General features: G+C 45.0%; 1 protein-coding gene across 2 annotated transcripts in view; it reads left to right on the top strand.

The window, feature by feature from the left end:
- The window catches only part of LOC147711485 (trypsin-like), a 524,589-nt gene that overhangs the window by 58,917 nt on the left and 448,063 nt on the right, over positions 1 to 17,609 (top strand). Inside the window, exons 3-4 of one of the 2 annotated variants that reach the window (XM_086920188.1) lie at positions 618 to 771; positions 850 to 991. The exons of the other annotated variant lie outside the window; for it this stretch is intronic. Coding sequence (XP_086776314.1) covers positions 618 to 771; positions 850 to 991 — 296 coding nt within the window. The remainder of the gene's footprint in view (positions 1 to 617; positions 772 to 849; positions 992 to 17,609) is intronic. 2 annotated transcript variants of the gene reach the window in all.

Here is a 17,609-nt window from a genome sequence, read left to right as displayed (position 1 = left end):
TTGACATTTTCTAGCATCCAGCTACACCCTTGCTACTGAAAATAGCATTTGAGGTCTAGTCACTGGGGGAACATGCTAACTTTAATTTAACACATGTTCCACTTTTAAATATCAGGGACTGTGTGTTATGGGTGACAAGGCTTACTTATGGGTGATTTATTACTATTAAAAGCATGATTTAACACCCACAAATAAGGGCCTAATTGACATGTTTAACATTCGTTTTTTAGGCTAATGTAGTTAGGCTATACATGGTAGGCATGAAGGCACATTGTACAGGCCAATCCTGTGAATGGGACAATGGGAGCTAAAGTTCATAGGTGGCATTCAGTTTCCAGGCCCTGGCTGCATTTTCTACACCATATTCTAGGGGCTCTATGCAAGTTATACATGCCATTAAGTGATAAGACAATTTAACTATGTTTAAAGGGGGAGAGCAGTTTTCTAACAACTAAAGCTCCATTAGGTAATGGATAGGATACAATATATTATTCATGACTGAGGCAAGCATCGTACAGGTCAAACCTTACAAAGAGATGTGAGATATCACATAGGGTGTCTTTGTTACCTGTATACTCTAGAGGTGCTGATTATTTGTTGGTTTATCTTCTTTCTAGGAGAAAATGTTGAAGACAGGATTATTGGAGGTTACAAGGTGGCAAAGAATTCAGTGAAGTTCATGGCTTCAATCCAGGGCCCAAATGGACACTATTGCGGGGGAACTCTTGTAAGCCCCCAGTGGGTTCTCACAGCTGCACACTGCTTGTACCCGTATGTTTCTAAACATTACTCTTTAGTTTCCATAAAATGTAAAATTACTTAAAATTAATGTCTCCTTTTATGTTCCAGAATCAACACACTATCCATCATACTGGGATTATACAACCTCAGTCGCCAGGAACCTACTTCACAGAAATTCTCAGTGATAGGTGTTGCCCTGCACCCTCAATACGACAAGAACACACTGAATTACGATGCCATGCTCTTAAAAGTAGGTGAAGCTTGGTATTCTTTAATTCAACAATGTGTAATTCCATTCCTTGTCCTCTAGGAGTTTATTTTTTAAAGTCTAGGGATAGAGGCCTAATGGAAAAATGCGAGAGCTATATCAATGAAGTGAAGTGCATTGGTGGAACTGCATAGAAGGAAGGTGAAGTATTATTAAAGAATACCAAGGCTGATGAGGGGTGTTACCCCAAAACCGGTCCTAGGATACTTGTTTATGGTCCAGGGAAGACCTGGCTTGGCAGTTCGGGCTGGACTGGCCCCATGAGGAACAGGATCAAGACTGATTTGCAGATGGCTGTGTCTGAACTGGGGTGGTGAAGTGACAATGATGGATTCAACCCAAATCTGTGACTGGGGTGAGTGTCTGAAAAGTTTCAGCACTCCGTCCATCATCCTCTTGTATGTGCTTGACCCAGTTCCCATCAAAAAGCCCTACAACCCAGACCATATCAACAGCTCAGTACTCAATCCATCCAGTGCTAATGGTCAGTCGAACAATAATAAAACACAGTCAAGCTCATTACCTCATCACTGGCACCGTTCCAGACGAAAATGATATCGTCTATGAAACGGTGCCAGTGGATGATGTTTTCAACATATGGTGCCACTTCATTATAGATATGTTTACGCTCGAAGTTAGCCACATAGAGGCAGGCCAGACTGGGGGCACAAGTGGCCACCATGCTGGTCCCCTTCACCTGTTTAAAAAGCTCTTCTCTGAAAAGTATGTCTCTCCCTTTTGTGTACATTTTTTTTTCTCCATTTTTCAGCCAACGAATGTCAATATTAACTGATTATGTTTTTTATCTTTATGTGTTTCAAAGTTGTATTTTATGAAATTGCTCATGTGGTTTTATTGTAGGCGCGCAATGAGTTGTTTTTTTAATGAAAATAAACAATGAGCTATATTACTTCGTGTGAGTGTACTAGATAGCAAAGGGATCTAGTGGCTATAGTTTGGGCAGCTCTAACAACTATTTTGGTTGTATTTCGGGATTCAGTGTGCCGAGGGAAGACTTATCTTTACTGTTAAAAGTACCCTATTCCCCTGGTTGCTAAGGGGTCTCTCTCAAATTTTGAAACATTGTAATTCACTGACACAACTTGATGATGTAATAGCACCAAATAGACCAGCTTATAAGTTAGTAAATTTAAAGACAGCTGGGGGGGGGGGGGGTGCTTGCCTGGCTCCAAGATGGCAGCGTTTGTGTAAAGCTCCCATTATGCGGCTTTATATCCTGCATAATTCTGTAGTACCAGACATTGAATAACGTTTGCTTGCCTTGCTGGAGGGCGCAGAAGTGCTTCTGGACGCGTTGCTCCCATTTTCTCGTCTCCTGGGATCCAGCTCGAGGGCGGTAACTGCTCCTGACTGACTGCCGTAGTGAGGCCTGTGCTGCGCTGTGGCAGGCAGGGAGACCAGGTTCAGATCGGTCTCAGGCCTGCTAATCACTTGGGACATCGCTTCCTAAATCCGGTGAGACAGGGCAGGATCACCGAGGTGCCTGGACTTGCTAGTGCTCACGGAGCCGGAGGGAACTTGTCATTGACTGCAGGTCTGCAGAGACAATTCTTTCTGAGCTGCGGCCGGGTTGGTCATACGGCCGTTGCGGAGATAGGAAACTGCAACTCTGCTGGCACCCCCCTCCTGCTGTGGATACAGCCTATGCCACTCCCGCTTTGGGATAATATGCAATAAACAGGTCTGCTGTGGGCATCTCTGAGGAGCCTCCTGCTTAGAGAGCGAGCTATCGCAGCGAGCACCAGCGGTCAGGGCCACAATACTGCGGGCCCTTCTTGCGAACGCCATTCTGGTCCACTGTATTGCTGCTATACTTGTGGCACTGCTGCTCCTGGCTTACAGACGGGAGCGGCTGCCACCAATCGCTAGTGATCCGGAGAGGACTACGTGAGGATCGGGCCGCTTTAGTCCTGCTGCTCATTTTTCCTGCTCTGGATTGCTTTGAGGCTCCTTCCTGGAGGGAGCAGCTCATGGATTTCCTAACAACATTATAGTGTGGGCCTGGGAGGGGGAACCTGGCTGATCGGTGCTGGATTTCATCGATTTGGCTTCACTGGGAAAAGTGCAGATCCAGTGTGCCGAGCCGATGTGACAGGTGCATGACGGATTTGCTTGCGAAGTGTAGATACACCAATGTGGAACAGCACTGGCCTGCTACAGATCCGCTCCAGTCTATGATAGTGATAGCCTCCCACCATGAGCAAGAACATGGTGCCCTCATTTTTAGCGGATTATAGGGCGGGCTCAGTGCTTCATTTGTAAAATATGAAGTGCAGGTGCTCACAGTTTTTAAAGAGCCACACCCACTTCCCCAGCTCCGCCCACTTCCTCCAGTGGCTCCATCCACTTCCTTTATTGGCTCCATCCACATCCAAAAGTCTCAACACATCAGAGCCTCCTCCTCACTTCTTGGGTTCTGCAAGTAGCTGATGGCCCAGATCTTCACAAAAGCACCTCAGGCACCTCACACGTACAAACCTGCCCAGACCACTTGATACCCTCCTGGGTGATTAGTGCGCTATACACATCAATATAACATAATATAACATATAGGAAGCCTATGACAACAACATAAAAGTGAACTCAAATTAGAGAATGTGAGTAAATCTAAAAAAATAGAGCTTTAGAAAAGGTCATTTGAGGGCTTGAGGCATCTTTGCAAATGAAAGAAAATGTGCTGGTACAAATGCAGGCAGGAAGAGGAGTACTGTAGTAAGGAAATAAATAAGTAATGGATGAAAGAAGGAGGAAAAAAGAAAATAATGTGAAAGGAAGAAATTAAGGGATGGAGGGAGAAACACTTCTTGTATTTCAGTAAAGCACATCTTTACCAGAGGGGGCCTTGACACTGAATTGACCATGCTATCCAGCTTAATTGCACTAATTTTATCTAAAGATGAAGGACTGAGTGGCCACACCAAGATTTCAACTTATGACCCTGAGATAGAACGCAGATTCCTGGAGTGGATATAAACATATGTGCAAGAAGGAAAAATTAAAAGGGAGAGTGAGGAAGGAAGAGAAGTCTGAAGGCAAAGATAGATACGGTAGACAAAGAATGTGAAGAGATGTGGAAAGCAGAGATTGGGATTGCAAGATTGGAGTGGAACGTGATGAGAAGGAAAAGTGAAAAGTGGAGAAAGGCAAGGGAAGAAGAGCAGACAGTGGGCAGCGTGTGAGAGTAGAGTGGAAGGGAATGATGGAAAGCTGAACAATGAAAAGCAGTTAATGAGGGGAGGTGGCGATTAAGAGAAAGCACATATGAAGGGCAGAAAGTGAAGGAAGATTGGAGAGAAGGGAAGGAGTGATGGGTGAAGGGGAGGGAGAAAAGCAGAAACTGAGGGAGAGTAAGAAAAGAGTACACCTCTGCTTTATTAAATATACAGTAATTACTTATGTAAAGTTGAGGGGTGACAGGAGTGTATCATTCTTGGCCTGTCTCATCAATGCATAGTAGTGTTGTCCAAGACACACAATAGCGATTTTATTTACTGTATTAAGTTTTGTGCCATCACAATAGGTATTCCACATAACAACATAATAAATTGTCAGTTATACTATTGGGATTAAGCTTTGATGGAGAACCGCGCTCTCTTTCGTCAAACAACTAGTTCCATTTTTTTTTCATATTGAAAGACTTTATTCGGTTATATTACATATATAACCATAAAAGTTCTTATAATCACAACATATATAACATCCATTGTAATTGCACAATTAATACAGATAAAAACAAGCAAATAAGCATCATTGGCTCAATACTGGTAAAAATTTAAATAATTATGGATTTCCGCGAATAAAAAACGTTGTTAAGAAAGGCAGAAACAGACGCCACAGAAAATATATCGTCAAGCTTCTGAATTGCTAAGAAGGCAGGTCGACACTGTCTTAGGTTCATACACCCTAATATGCGGATAATCCACTTTTTCCTTGGTATTGAATAAAATTTGCAAAAGAATAAAATATGTATATCCGATTGGGTGGACAAATCATCACAGGGGTATTTGCTAATACCACTTGACCAGTCATTAGTAACAGGAACGTTTAATAGCCTAAATAAGATCCCAAATCTAAATCGAATTAGTAGGAACCTTACATGATCTTTCATCTGCAGGGTTAGATAGGGTTGAATAACCTGCGGTGTTAGATGAGAGATCACAGATTTTTTGGTGAATTAAATTTTTTCCCTGCAGTTCTCTAAATAAGTTACTTTTCTCGGGATCTGAATGAATGAATGAAATCTGATTTGTAGCGCGCTACTAAGCCCAATGGGCCTCAAGGCGCCTAACCAAAAGAGAATGCTAGATGGAACAAATATGAATCCTTACTGGTAGGTCTTGATAAAGCACCAAGGTTTGAGCGCTTTTTTAAAGAGGGCCAGAGACGGTTGGGCCTTAATCTCCAAGGGGAGGGCATTCCATAACCGAGGGGCAACGATGGAAAATGCTCTACTACCCCATCTGACCTTCCTCGCGCGGGGAACTACAAGCGGATTCATCTCAGAGGATCAGAGAGCCCTACTAGGGACATGGCGGGTTAGAAGGGAACCCAAGGGATCCAAAGGACCAGCCGAGAGAGCTCTATAGGCCAGGCACAGGAGCTTAAATGAAATCCTCTGTTGTATGGGAAGCCAATGCAGGCTCTTCCTGGCCATTGTAGCAGAGGATGCATTAGGTAGTGCCAGAACGAATCTCGCGGCCGCGTTCTGCACAACCTGAAGGCGCTGGATGAGGCCCTTGTTAGAATCTGCATAAAGTGCATCGCAGTAGTCCAAACTGGAACCCACCAATGCAACCACAGTCTGCTTACGTGCCTGGGTGGACAGATAGTGAAGGATTCTTTTAAGGATCTTGATGACCCCCCAGCAAGTGGCTACCATTCTGTTGAACTGGAGAGTCATGGACAGCGAGGTATCAAATATAACGCCGAGATTCCTGGCCGATTGGGAGGGAGTGGGGCAGGTTCCCAGGGAAGGAGGCCACCACTCGCTAGACCAAATATCCTGGTCTTTGCAAAGACCAGGACCTCTGTTTTATCGCCGTTCAACTTTAGGGAGTTTTGGATCATCCACTCCGCAACTGTCTGCATGCATGTCCTAAAGTTGACCGCGGATGTAGTAACAGAGTGAGCCAGGGACACCATGATCTGGGTGTCATCGGCGTATGACACCACCTCCATCCCCAGCGATTTTACTAACCTAGCAAGAGGGGCCACATAGATGTTGAATAGGGTCGGACTCAAGGCCGACCCCTGTGGCACCCCATACTGCAAGGATTTAGCAGGGGAGAGGAATTCTCCGAGCATGACCCTCTGCTCTCTTAGATGTAAAAAAGAGTCCAGAAGGCTCAAGGCCGGCCCGCTATCCCTGCCTCCCTCAGATGAGATATTAAAGTCGAGGGAGACAGGGAATCAAACGCTGCTGTAAGGTCAAGTAGGACCAACACAGTGGTTTGACCCAGATCCACCTTCAGGCAAATGTTATTCACCACCATAGTAAGTGCCGATTCAGTACTATGGGATTTCCTGAATCCATGCTGGGAGCTATCCAAGAACCCCCAAAATCCAGGAAAGTGGATAGATGAGAATTCAGGTGTGATTCAAGCATTTTTGCCGGGGCAGGTAGCAGAGATATGGGTCTAAAGTTTTTAAGCTGTCCGGGGTCCAGGGTGGGCTTTTTAAGGAGGGGCTTCACTATCGCCTTTTTCCAGGCCGAAGGAAAGGTACCCTGAGCCATGGCACCGTTCATCACTTTGAGAAGAGGCGGCAGAAGGGTGTCCCTACATACCTTCAAAACTTTCAAAGGACAGGGGTCCAGAGGGGAAGCCGACTTTGTCCTGTCTAACAGGACATCAAGCCCGTCCAGGGAGAGCGGCGGGATATGAGTGAGGGTCTTGGTGGGATCTCTCGACCAGGACTCTAAATTGGCAAGGGCTAGGGAGGAATGATCCCCCAAAGTGCTTCTCTGAGTTTCCAGAGCAAGATAGATGTCCTCGATTTTTTTATGGAAAAACTCTGAGATTTTGTTGCACAACTCCTGTGAGCCCACAACTGGATCAGGCACTTGAAGGGAACATAGAGAGTCCACAATCTTAAAGAGTTCCCTAGGCGAGGTAAGGGATGTAGTGAGATTAGAGAAGAACTCCTGTTTCTCCTTAATTACTCTGGCATTATATTCTCACAGCAGGCGTTTATGTGCCTCTCTTTCGGTGGGGTCCCAGGATTTTCGCCATCTTCTCTCCTGTCTCCTGCAGCTCTGTTTCAGAAGTCTTAACGGCTCCGTGAACCAGGGAGCTGAAGATTTACGCCGTGCCAAGTATTGAAGAGATGCGGGGGCTAGCTCATCAACAGCTTTAATGATGAAATTAGCAAGCTCTCGGGCCGCCTCTCCAGCTTCTCTCGAAGAGGAGTACCCGCTAAGTCTTATGTAGGGAGCAAGGGCTTCGTTAGTAATATTCCTGTAGCTCCTTTTGGGACCTCTATTAGTAACACCCGGCATAGACATCTCTGCAGGGAAGGTTGCTAATTCAAGAGGCACTGCCAAGTGGTCTGACCAGACCAGGGGCACGGGGGACCGGCTGAGAGTCTAGGGTCGTTGGTGAACACACCATCCAGGATGTGGCCAGCCCGATTGGTTGGGCTGTTCACCAACTGGGTAACTCACATTCTTCCAATGAGTCAACCAGCGTGGAAGTGTCTTTAGCCCCCAGATCATCCAAATGAAAATTTAGATCCCCCAGAATGGTGAGGTGAGGTTTACCAAAATAGCGTTCTAAAATTCTAAAGAGCTCATAGCTGAAACTGACTCTAGGACCCGGCAGTCTATAAATAAGGATGCCTGTAAAGGAAACCAAAGGAGAGCAGAGAATAAAAAAGTACAGAGCCTCAAAGGGGTCCGAGGCCTCAGACAGAGCTTTTATAGTACAGGACAGAAAGCTTTACAAAGAATTGCTAGCCCCCCCCCCCTCTACGTCTGATTCTATCCTGTCTATACAACGCAAAGCCATCAGGAATCGCCAACAGTAAATCATGACCTGACGAGTCCGAGGCCCACGTTTCCGACACAAACACCCAATTGGGTTGTCTATCAGTCACAGACTCATGAAAGGCGATATTGTTTTTAATAAGTGACCTAGTGTTAACTAGAAAGCCCTTTCTAGGTTGAGTGGCGCTCTGTAACGCCGACAAGGTCTGAGGTGTCCTCTTAGAGGAAGTGAAGGGCAGAGGGACCAACTTACAGGTATGGCAAAGGGAGGAGCGTAGTATGCCCTCCGGAGAAAAACTATGATGACAGGCCTGAAAAGATGGCTTAAGAGCCAACATCTACTGAGAAGAGTAGACACCTGTTACCTGTAGGGTAGGGTGGGAGTCCCCTGTGTCCAGCCCGTCCTCAGCGCGAACGGGCGCAGACGGGCTGAACTCAGGCGTAACTCCGGCGGAAATCCGGCGTCCCCGCTGCGCGTCAGCATGACCCCCTTTAAAAGACATCTAGTGTCCTTATGACGACTAGAGCGTCAGACCTCCGAAATGGCGCCCCCCCAATATGGCCGCCAAAGATTCAAACAAACACCGGGAAGAGGGCCCGCCCAACAGCGGTGAGTTTCGATATTATTATAGTGCAAGTGGGGGGCTGGAAGCTAAAAACAGGGGATACTGAGCAAACTAAATTTTAAATAAAATACAAAACGAGGTGGTTTAAAAAGTCCAGATTAGCAGCAGTTCCACTAAGAAAACACGCAGCGCGCAGGTAACGCTCTGAGTGAGCTAGCAGTAATCTGAGTCATTAATAGGGGGTCATCATAATAGTCAAGGTGATCGATGTTAACAAGAAAGCACTTGATATATCTCAGCCACTTCACCCGATGAACACAGTCCAATTTCAGGGCATCCCCCAAAATGAGATGGTTCAAATGGCATAAATCAGTTGTCCATACCCTATGCCACAATAGAACCGGCTGTACCTTGATGATGTCTTTTAAATAGGACAAACCGAGTACAGTGTGACAATTATGGGTGGACGTACTCTCAGGAATAGATAGAAGGTATCTCAGAAAGCCATTTTCGGTTAGCTGTAAGGTTGAGACATTAGCATCTCCCCAAATTCCCGCCCCATAGGTTGCAACTGCAACACAGCTAGCTTTATATATGCACAAGAGCTCCTTGACTGGTTTCTTCCCCATCTTTTTACTAAATAGCTTAAGGGCCAATATTGACTTGGCAAATAGCAAGTTTCTACTTTTGACTGCACTGCCCACTGGCCTGTACTATCAAACAATATTACCAAATAAGGGAAAGTTGAAGTATGCTCTAATGGTTTGGAGCCAATAAACATAGTTCTTTTTTCTGATTTGCTCCTCTGCCGCAGTTCATACAAAAGGTTTTAGCACTATTAACCTTCAGGTCCAAGTTAGTCATAAAAGTGGTAAATGATGAAATCATTGTTTGCATAGCTACGGGGGTCCTTGCCATAAGGACAGCATAGTCTCCATAGATAAGTGCAGGGATTTGACGATTTGATGCCATAGGCATGTCTTGGCAGTCTTGCAGCAAGGTTTTCTCTAAATCATTGATATAGATGTTAAATAGGAAAGGGGCAAGGACACATCCTTGCCTCACTCCCCTCGCAATGTTAAACATTCTAGTACATTCCCCTCTTTTGCCGTATCTAATCGTGGCCCTGGCACCATTGTACAACTCTCTAAGGAATTGGATAATGTTGTCCTCAACACCCAAACGAACTAAAGTTTGCCACAATTTACTATGGGTGACACAATTAAAGGCGGATGTCAAAACCACAAAGGTTAAAAACATCCTGCCTCTCTTGGCCTTAGTATATTTATCAAGGAGAATAAAAAGGTTGAGACATTGATCTATGGTCCCAACTCCTTCTCTGAAGCAATATTGTAGGTCGCTAATAATCTTGTGCTCCCCTGCCCATAAGTGCAACCTTTTTAGGATGACCCTACCAATGATTTTAATTGTCAAATCAAGCAAAGATATTGGGCGGTAGCACACACAACTAGTCCTGTCGCCCTTTTTAAAAATGGGTACTATGATCGACTTGTACCAAGTGCTGACAAGTCCCACCGAGCTGGCAGCGTTAAAAGTTCTTGTAAGCAATGGCGCCCATAAGGATATGTTATTTTTAAAAATGTCCACCGGGACGCCATCCGGACCGGGTGCCTTGCCCCCCTGGGATAAATTAATGCCCTTGATTACTTCTTCTAGGGTAAAGTTCAGCCCCTCTTTGCTCTTAGTCAAGTTAATCATATCCATCTCAATCAGCTCACTCGGTGGGAGGAGCTACGACACCAACTAAGATGGCCGCATAGTCTCCTGGCTCCGCTGACCTCCGTCCTACGCTTCACTATCCTGTTGACAATCCTGCTTACCTGAACCAGATCCGTGTGGGTGATCCGTCCCACACTCCAGTGGTGCAATCCCGGAGTTTTTCCGCCGCCGTGGAGCGAAGATACGTCGAAGAACGTACTGAGGCCTAACCGGCCTGGGAAGCCGGGATCACTAGTGCTGGCCCTGCCGGGTCCGAGCTGAACAACAACGGACTGCTGCATGCGGTTGGGCCCGGTCTCTGGTTCACTCGAACTTTTTCTCGATTGTTTTGCTACCATCAGCTGCCTGGTGCCCTGTAGCGATTAAGGCGACGAGTGACGCAAGGTACTGTCTTGTGAGGGTCCCTGACGGGGGATCCGGCATCCATAACGCCGAGCCCCCCGGATCGGCGCCTCGCCGCGTACCACTGCTCGCTGACCGCCGTTTTCTCCTTGCTTATTCCTGCTCCGTTCCACTTTGCCCCGGAGAAGGCGCCTCTCCGTTGGGATCACCATGCCTGAGGGCAGAATAAGTTTAAAGGAGCGGGTTCGATCTGGCCCGTCTTTGTTAACGGTGATGGAGGCACTTATGGCGCTTCAGGGCACTATTAAAGCTCGGACTCGCGCCTTGTTGTCTGCGATGGATGAAGTCACATGCTCGAGACCGGCCCCTGACTCGACGCTTGCGACCCGGCAGCCAGCCCACTCTGTAATGGATGCTTCGGAGGTGTATTTAGACCCGGCGGTGGAAACAGTGTTTGCCCCCGTTGTGTCGGATTTGCCAGACTGGAATGTGCCTGGACACCCAATTGAACTGTTGGAACTTTCGATCCTGCACCCTTCGGAACATTTATACGTCCCCACTGTGGTACTCTCTACTTTGAACTGTATGCGGTTTTGGACTTTGTTGATCCCCCTCCCCCTCGGTCGTTCAAGATGGTGGATGAGACGAAGCTTGGCCTCGGATATGGGGAGGGGCGATGGTGGTACCAGCAATCAACATCTCTGCGCTCCTGTTCTGCCGACTTATGGGACATTGTGTTTAAGGGACTTCCCTTAATTATAGATTTCAGTACATTTGATCGTAGGGGTCAGGGTTGAGATCTTTGTCTGGGCTTCTCGAGGTGAAATTATGGTTGACGGGATTGTTTCACTGTCCTAACGGATTCCGGGGCAGGGTTGGCTAGGTTGGGGGAAGGAAACCGGGAGTCCGTAGTATTATGCCCTCCTCCGATTTCCCCTTTTGATTGGGGCTTTCTTACCTTTTTCTCTTTCCCTTTCTTCTATATTTCGGGCTTTGGTTGCTGGGCGACAGGCACGCTGCGTGGGGGGTGGCCGTAGTCATTTGCAGGGGTGCACGGTGGGGGGGTGTGGGGGTGGGTATTTCGTTTTTGTCTTTGTTCTATGGCCTCTTTTTCTTCTTCTCTTCTCTTGCCTTTCTTTCCTTTCTTTTCCGGGTTAGTGTAGTGGGTTCGGCTTTCTCTGCAACCTCATCTCTACACCTGTGCCTAGACCTCTCCGGGGCCTGGGCGCTGGGGGGCGGACAACAAGGACGGTGTTGATATTAATAATGTGCTGTTTATCCTCATGTCGCATGTTTAAACGCCGTTGATTGCTAGGGTAGCGAACTTGGTATGGACGCATCGTTTTCCTGTTCGCCCTCCTTCCCATGGTCCGAGACACTATATGATACCTGATCCTTTCTATTTTATATTGAAAATGAAAACCTCCTATCCTGTTTTGCATCGAACTGCACTCTCAACCATTGTACTTGGCAATCTGAGTTACTATGATCCCCAGGGACAATTGCTTTGAAACTGAATGTGATACTATACTGAACTGCTTAGCGGCCAGCCCTGGGGGTTGTAGGCCCGGTTTTGTATATGTGTGCAAATGTTAAATAAAGGTTTAAAAAAAAAAAAAAAATCAGCTCACTCAGTGATTCTACAATAGATGCCGGGGTGCTATAAAGAGTTTCAAAATGGCTCACCCATTCATCTTCAGAGATGGCGATCTCCAACCGTGCCTTGGTGTTGTCCTTAAAATATGGTGCATTAACTGCCTTCCAAAAGGCTGTCATATCTTTCAGTTGGGAAGCTTCAATTAATGCCTCCCATGCTTCCTTCTTCAACATGACCCTCCTCTTTTTTAGCACAATTTTATACGCTTTACCAAGCTCCCTGATCTGTTTCTGCTCTCTAGCGTGACTACTCAAGGCCCGTTTTAGCTTGGAGTATGCCTTGGTGCACACTGAGTCAAACCAGCCCCTATTTTTTCTTTTTGGCTTCTTTACTTCGACCCATAGGCTATTCTTTATACATGTTGTTATTTGCCTAAAACTATTAATTGTTTCAGTGTTATCAGCACCCATCTCCGAGCAAACACTGAAACACGTTTTACAGGCCTTAATTAAATTAGACAGGAACTCTTCAGGTACAACCTTGGTCCACTTTAAAGGGTATCCATTCGGTCTTGAGATATCATTATCTCTCGAGTTCAACCCGGGTATATCGTCAGTAATAGGGACAGCGCATGGGTCTAGTATTTCCACCCTAATGGGGAAATGATCACTTAGGGTTGTTTCCATCGTGCTATAATTGGAAACACTATCACCATAACATGAGGAGATCAAAATATAGTCAATTGTTGAGGATGCCCCTCTACCCATAAAAGTGGCAGAAAAGGGTACCTCTGGCTGACACAGTTTGTTAGCAAAACCTAAGTCATTCATAAACAAAATTTCGTTTACAACATCCCCCGTTACCGAGTGTTCAAAGTGTGCCAGTGTAGACTCCCTGTCCACCATTAGGCCACAGTTCCCCTTTTCATCTCTATTGCAAAGGGCACAATTAAAGTAACCCCCCCATATAACAGCAAATTCTTTACTTTCGTTACAGGTTAGACAGTTAAGTTCAGATCTCAGGGATTTATAAACTGCAAGAATATCTACTGATGGAATATTATTATATAGGTTTACGATCAGGATACAGAAAGTTTTATTCATATGCAGACCAACTATGTGATAAAAACAATTATTATAAAAAATCTCCATACTTTTACATTTAAAACAATTTGAAACATAAGTGCAGAGCCCCCCTTTTGCTCTGCCGTATGTTGAGCCTATAGCAGGGGTAAATATTGTTTTAAAACCATTTAGATGATACACTTCCTTGGCACATGTTTCTTGTAAACATATGACATTGTGTTCATTAATAAGTTTAACCCAGAGTGGATTATCTAGTTTAGCTCTAAGTCTGGCGATGTTCCAGAAGATAATCGACCATTTGTCGTTTTTCTTGCTATTAATATCATCAGGGGAATTCACTACCTTTTCCCAAATCACTACCCACTATCGCCTCACTCAAACTTAAGTCCCTCATGGTTATCTTGCCAGTCATATCAATATGTACGGACTCCTTGCTAGCATTGGTTAAACATAATTGGTCAGGGGAATCTGAGTTAACCTGGTTAACCATTAATAAAGGGTACGAGGAGTTTTCAGTGCTATTAAGGGTCTCCCTTGTTGGTCAATCCACCCCCCAAGCCCTGACAGGGGTTCAAAACAGTTACTTTTGAGTTACATTGAGTCGGTTTCCTAATCGGAGGTTATTACTTCCATGATGTAAATTGGAAGGCCTCTGGCCACCAAAAGCGACAGAAGCCGATGGGTAAAAGTAGCTTAAATCAAAGGAGAAGATACCACTGGAATTATCATAATTTGGAAAGCCACTTATAAACTGTACCACTCGAGGATCTCTAAAATTTACAATGATACAGTCTCCTTCAATATCCTTTGCTTGGTAACCCAACCAACTTACTCTCCTTACATTTAAGATTTCCCCTTGCAAGTCTGGTCTAAGAGGTCGATTTCTTCCTAACCAGAACATGACTTTATTTGTTAGTTCATGAAAGTTTTCAACCCTATCATGCTTCCACTCAGGGACACCAGGCAACACAATGACATATGGGTATGAATCCGGGGGGAGGTCAATTCTCGTCCTATTTTCCTTATTTCTAGTTAACACAGCTTTGTCCGCTTCCACTATAATTTCTGCTTTCTCCAGCCTCTTTATTGATCTATCTTTTTGGCCCTCGGCTTGACCTCCGCTTACCACAGGTCTAACTGCCTGGGGGGCCCTACCTGTTGTCTTACCACTAACTGATTTTGGTAGTTCTTTACCTCCTTGTCCTGGCTTCTGTCTAGGTAATGAGAACTGTTTGTCTATGAGTGGTGTGGTGGTGCTATTTTGCGAATTTTTAGTATCCAACAACTTCTTTAACATTACAGAGTTAGCCTGGGTAATTGTCTCAAGTGCTCCCAGCTGTTCACTTATCCTTCTGGTTCGTTCCACTAAGGGCAAAATTAAGGATTTAACCAGGTGTTCGATATTTTCTAGCGATCACTCTTTACTCCTGTCGTCATTGTGTTGTATTTCTACTATATCATCAAAGGGGCTATGGCATTTAAGACCAGTATTCTCAGCCTGCGTAGATCTGTTAATCCTGTCCTCGGTCACCTTGTCCCTACATTTAGGTGAAGCGACTTTTGTTTTCTTAGTGCATCCGCCTATCTGTTGGTTTCCTCCATGGTTGCGCTTTAGATTAAGGGCAGAATCCAGCACACGTTCTGATGGAATTTGTTCAATCGTTGACTTATTCGCCATTTGCAGGCTGTTGCTAGTGCCAGGGACCACTCTGGGATAAACCATGAAAGAATCAATACTTGGGTCTGCCCCGCTAATATCTAGTATAATTGAAGGATCTTGCTGATGCTGGGGTTTAATCTCATGTTGGGTACTGATGATAGGTGGTCGGTCGGGAGACAGGGCTAATGCTATCCCCCCGAGTGATGATCTTCTCAGAAACGTAGGATCAAGGGATAAGCGACGTTCAGTTAAGACTATCTCCTTCTCCAATGCAGAAGCTGCTGTTGTAATGAATGCATCTAAAGTGCCAGTTAAACCACCCCCCTATTCCCCAGCTTATTCCCTTTCTGGTTTTTATGTGCCATTGGCCGATCACTAATCCTTATGTTTGTAACGGGATTCTAAAATACAACAGTAATGAAAAACGATTATTTAAGGATAATAAAATTACAATTAAACACGTTTCAAAAAGTCTTACTAATATGGGAAAATCAAAGGGGGTGGCCCAGATGACTTGTGGGTTATGCAGTTCAGCCTCCCTCACGGCCGCTCAATGCCCCCAACAGCGAGTGTTTCGGGAAACGTGAAAAGTAATCCAGAGATGCCGCTGATGCCGCTGTAGAGTCAGGGAGCGTGGTCCTTCACCGTGTCGTGGCCCCTGCAGTTTTAAAAAGGTGATCCGCTCAACTCTGCTGCTGTTTCCCTCAGGCAATGGGGAACACGAAGGTAGAACCTCATTTAGGAACTGAACAGGGTAATTCAGTGGACGGAGCATTCGCTGCAGAGGTCGCTGTACACTGTCGGGAATCTGCCCGGCAGGGCGGCTCGGCGCTTTATCCTCCCGAGGTAGTTACCATTAACAGTGAGGTTCTTTATTATTCCTCCTGGTGGTCACGGCAAGAGAGATTCCGGTCTGGTGTGGATCTCATCACTAGTTTTATTACATGCTGGAGAAGGCCATGAATGTGGAGATAACATCCTATCTAGAAACTTACAACATCCTGGATAATACCCAACATGGCTTCCGTGCAAATCATTCCATGGAGACAGCACTGATTATGGCAGCGAAAGAAATACGCAAGGTGATACACGTGGGTGGAAGGGCCATACTGGTCCTGCTTGATTTAACAGCAGCCTTTGATACTGTGAGTCATCTGGTGCTAATTCAAAGGCTTCAGGACATAGGTATATCTGATACAGCTCTTGCCCTACTCTCTTCTTTTCTATCATCTAGAGAACAAATCATCCATTGGGATGGACTTCAGTCTGAGGAATTTCTTCTCCCGGGAGGAGTTCCTAAGGGCTCCGCATTATCCCCCACTCTTTTTAACATCTACGTTGCCCCATTGGCAAAACTAATAAAGAGTTTTGGCTTCACGCTGGTGTCATATGCCGATGACACTCAGCTGATAGTGTCTGTAACCCAGGCGGCGGATGTCATGGCAGTGGGATTTTTCAACTGAACTTCGGCTTTGATGACCTGGATGAACTCTATTTTTTTAAAATTGAATACCGATCAAACAGACGTACTAGAGTTTGGTCACAAAACCTTGATCTGGAATCAGCATTAATGGCCATCTTCAGCCGGGGTCTGCCCAGTACCAGTAAATAAAGCCAGAAATCTCTGCTTTATGTTTGACAAAGACCTGGACTGGGCTGCTCAGATTATTCAAGTATCATCTGCCTGTTTTTTTGTGCTGAAACGCCTGAGAAAGATCCTCCTGTGTATTCCTCTCATTCTGAGGAAAACAGTGATAATTGCCACAATTCTTTCTAGAATTGATAATGGCAATGCTCTGTATTTAGGAGCTGGCGCAGCACAACTGGCAAAACTGCAATCAATTCACTTCAGTTAAGTTCAAAATCTTTATTCGAATTTCCAAGAATTCATAAAAGCACATACACAATTACACAATTTTCATAAAATCCATAAAAGAATTAATAGTATCATTGAACATCATAGCACAGGTAAATGAAACTTAACCATTGTCCATTATTTTGCGGGCACGAACGGCAGTTTTTTAGAAAGTGCAAGTGCGACAAATTATCTCCTCATTGTCCAGTGAGAGCAACAGTTGGTAAGATTCTTTCATAGTAATTGGTCTATGTTTTTTAAAAAGTGGGATTAAAAGCCATTTTGTATACTTCAAATAAAAATTTCAAGAGAAGAAAAAATGTAAATCATTTTGGTAGCTTAGCCCATCACAGGGACAGCTTATTTTAGCTGAAATTGGATAATGGCCTAAAGGGAAATTTAACAAAAATCTGATAGATCCAGATCTCAATAGACAAGGAGGCTTCTTTCCCAGTGTGTCATTGGCAGAGTTAAATATAGTGCTAAGGGGTATCTATATAATTCCCTGTCCATGTACATAACAACTGTGGTTTTCTCTGATTCTATCCTGATTCTATTCATTGTGTAAAGTGCATAGAGTGCTTTCTTCAAATCGTTCTTATTCACCAGATTGGCTTTACTTGGGTTAGTGAAGATACTACCTTTTTCTATCTTACACAAACTTTTGTGGACCGACGAAAGCCATGGGATCTCCATTCCCCTTTCACAGTTTAGGCAGTCAGTTATAATTTCTTGGGTCAGGGTTGCTAAAT

Source organism: Lissotriton vulgaris, chromosome 5, assembly GCF_964263255.1.
Source record: "Lissotriton vulgaris chromosome 5, aLisVul1.2, whole genome shotgun sequence".
Taxonomy (NCBI): domain Eukaryota; kingdom Metazoa; phylum Chordata; class Amphibia; order Caudata; family Salamandridae; genus Lissotriton; species Lissotriton vulgaris.
This window is presented reverse-complemented; position numbering and strand designations above follow the sequence as displayed.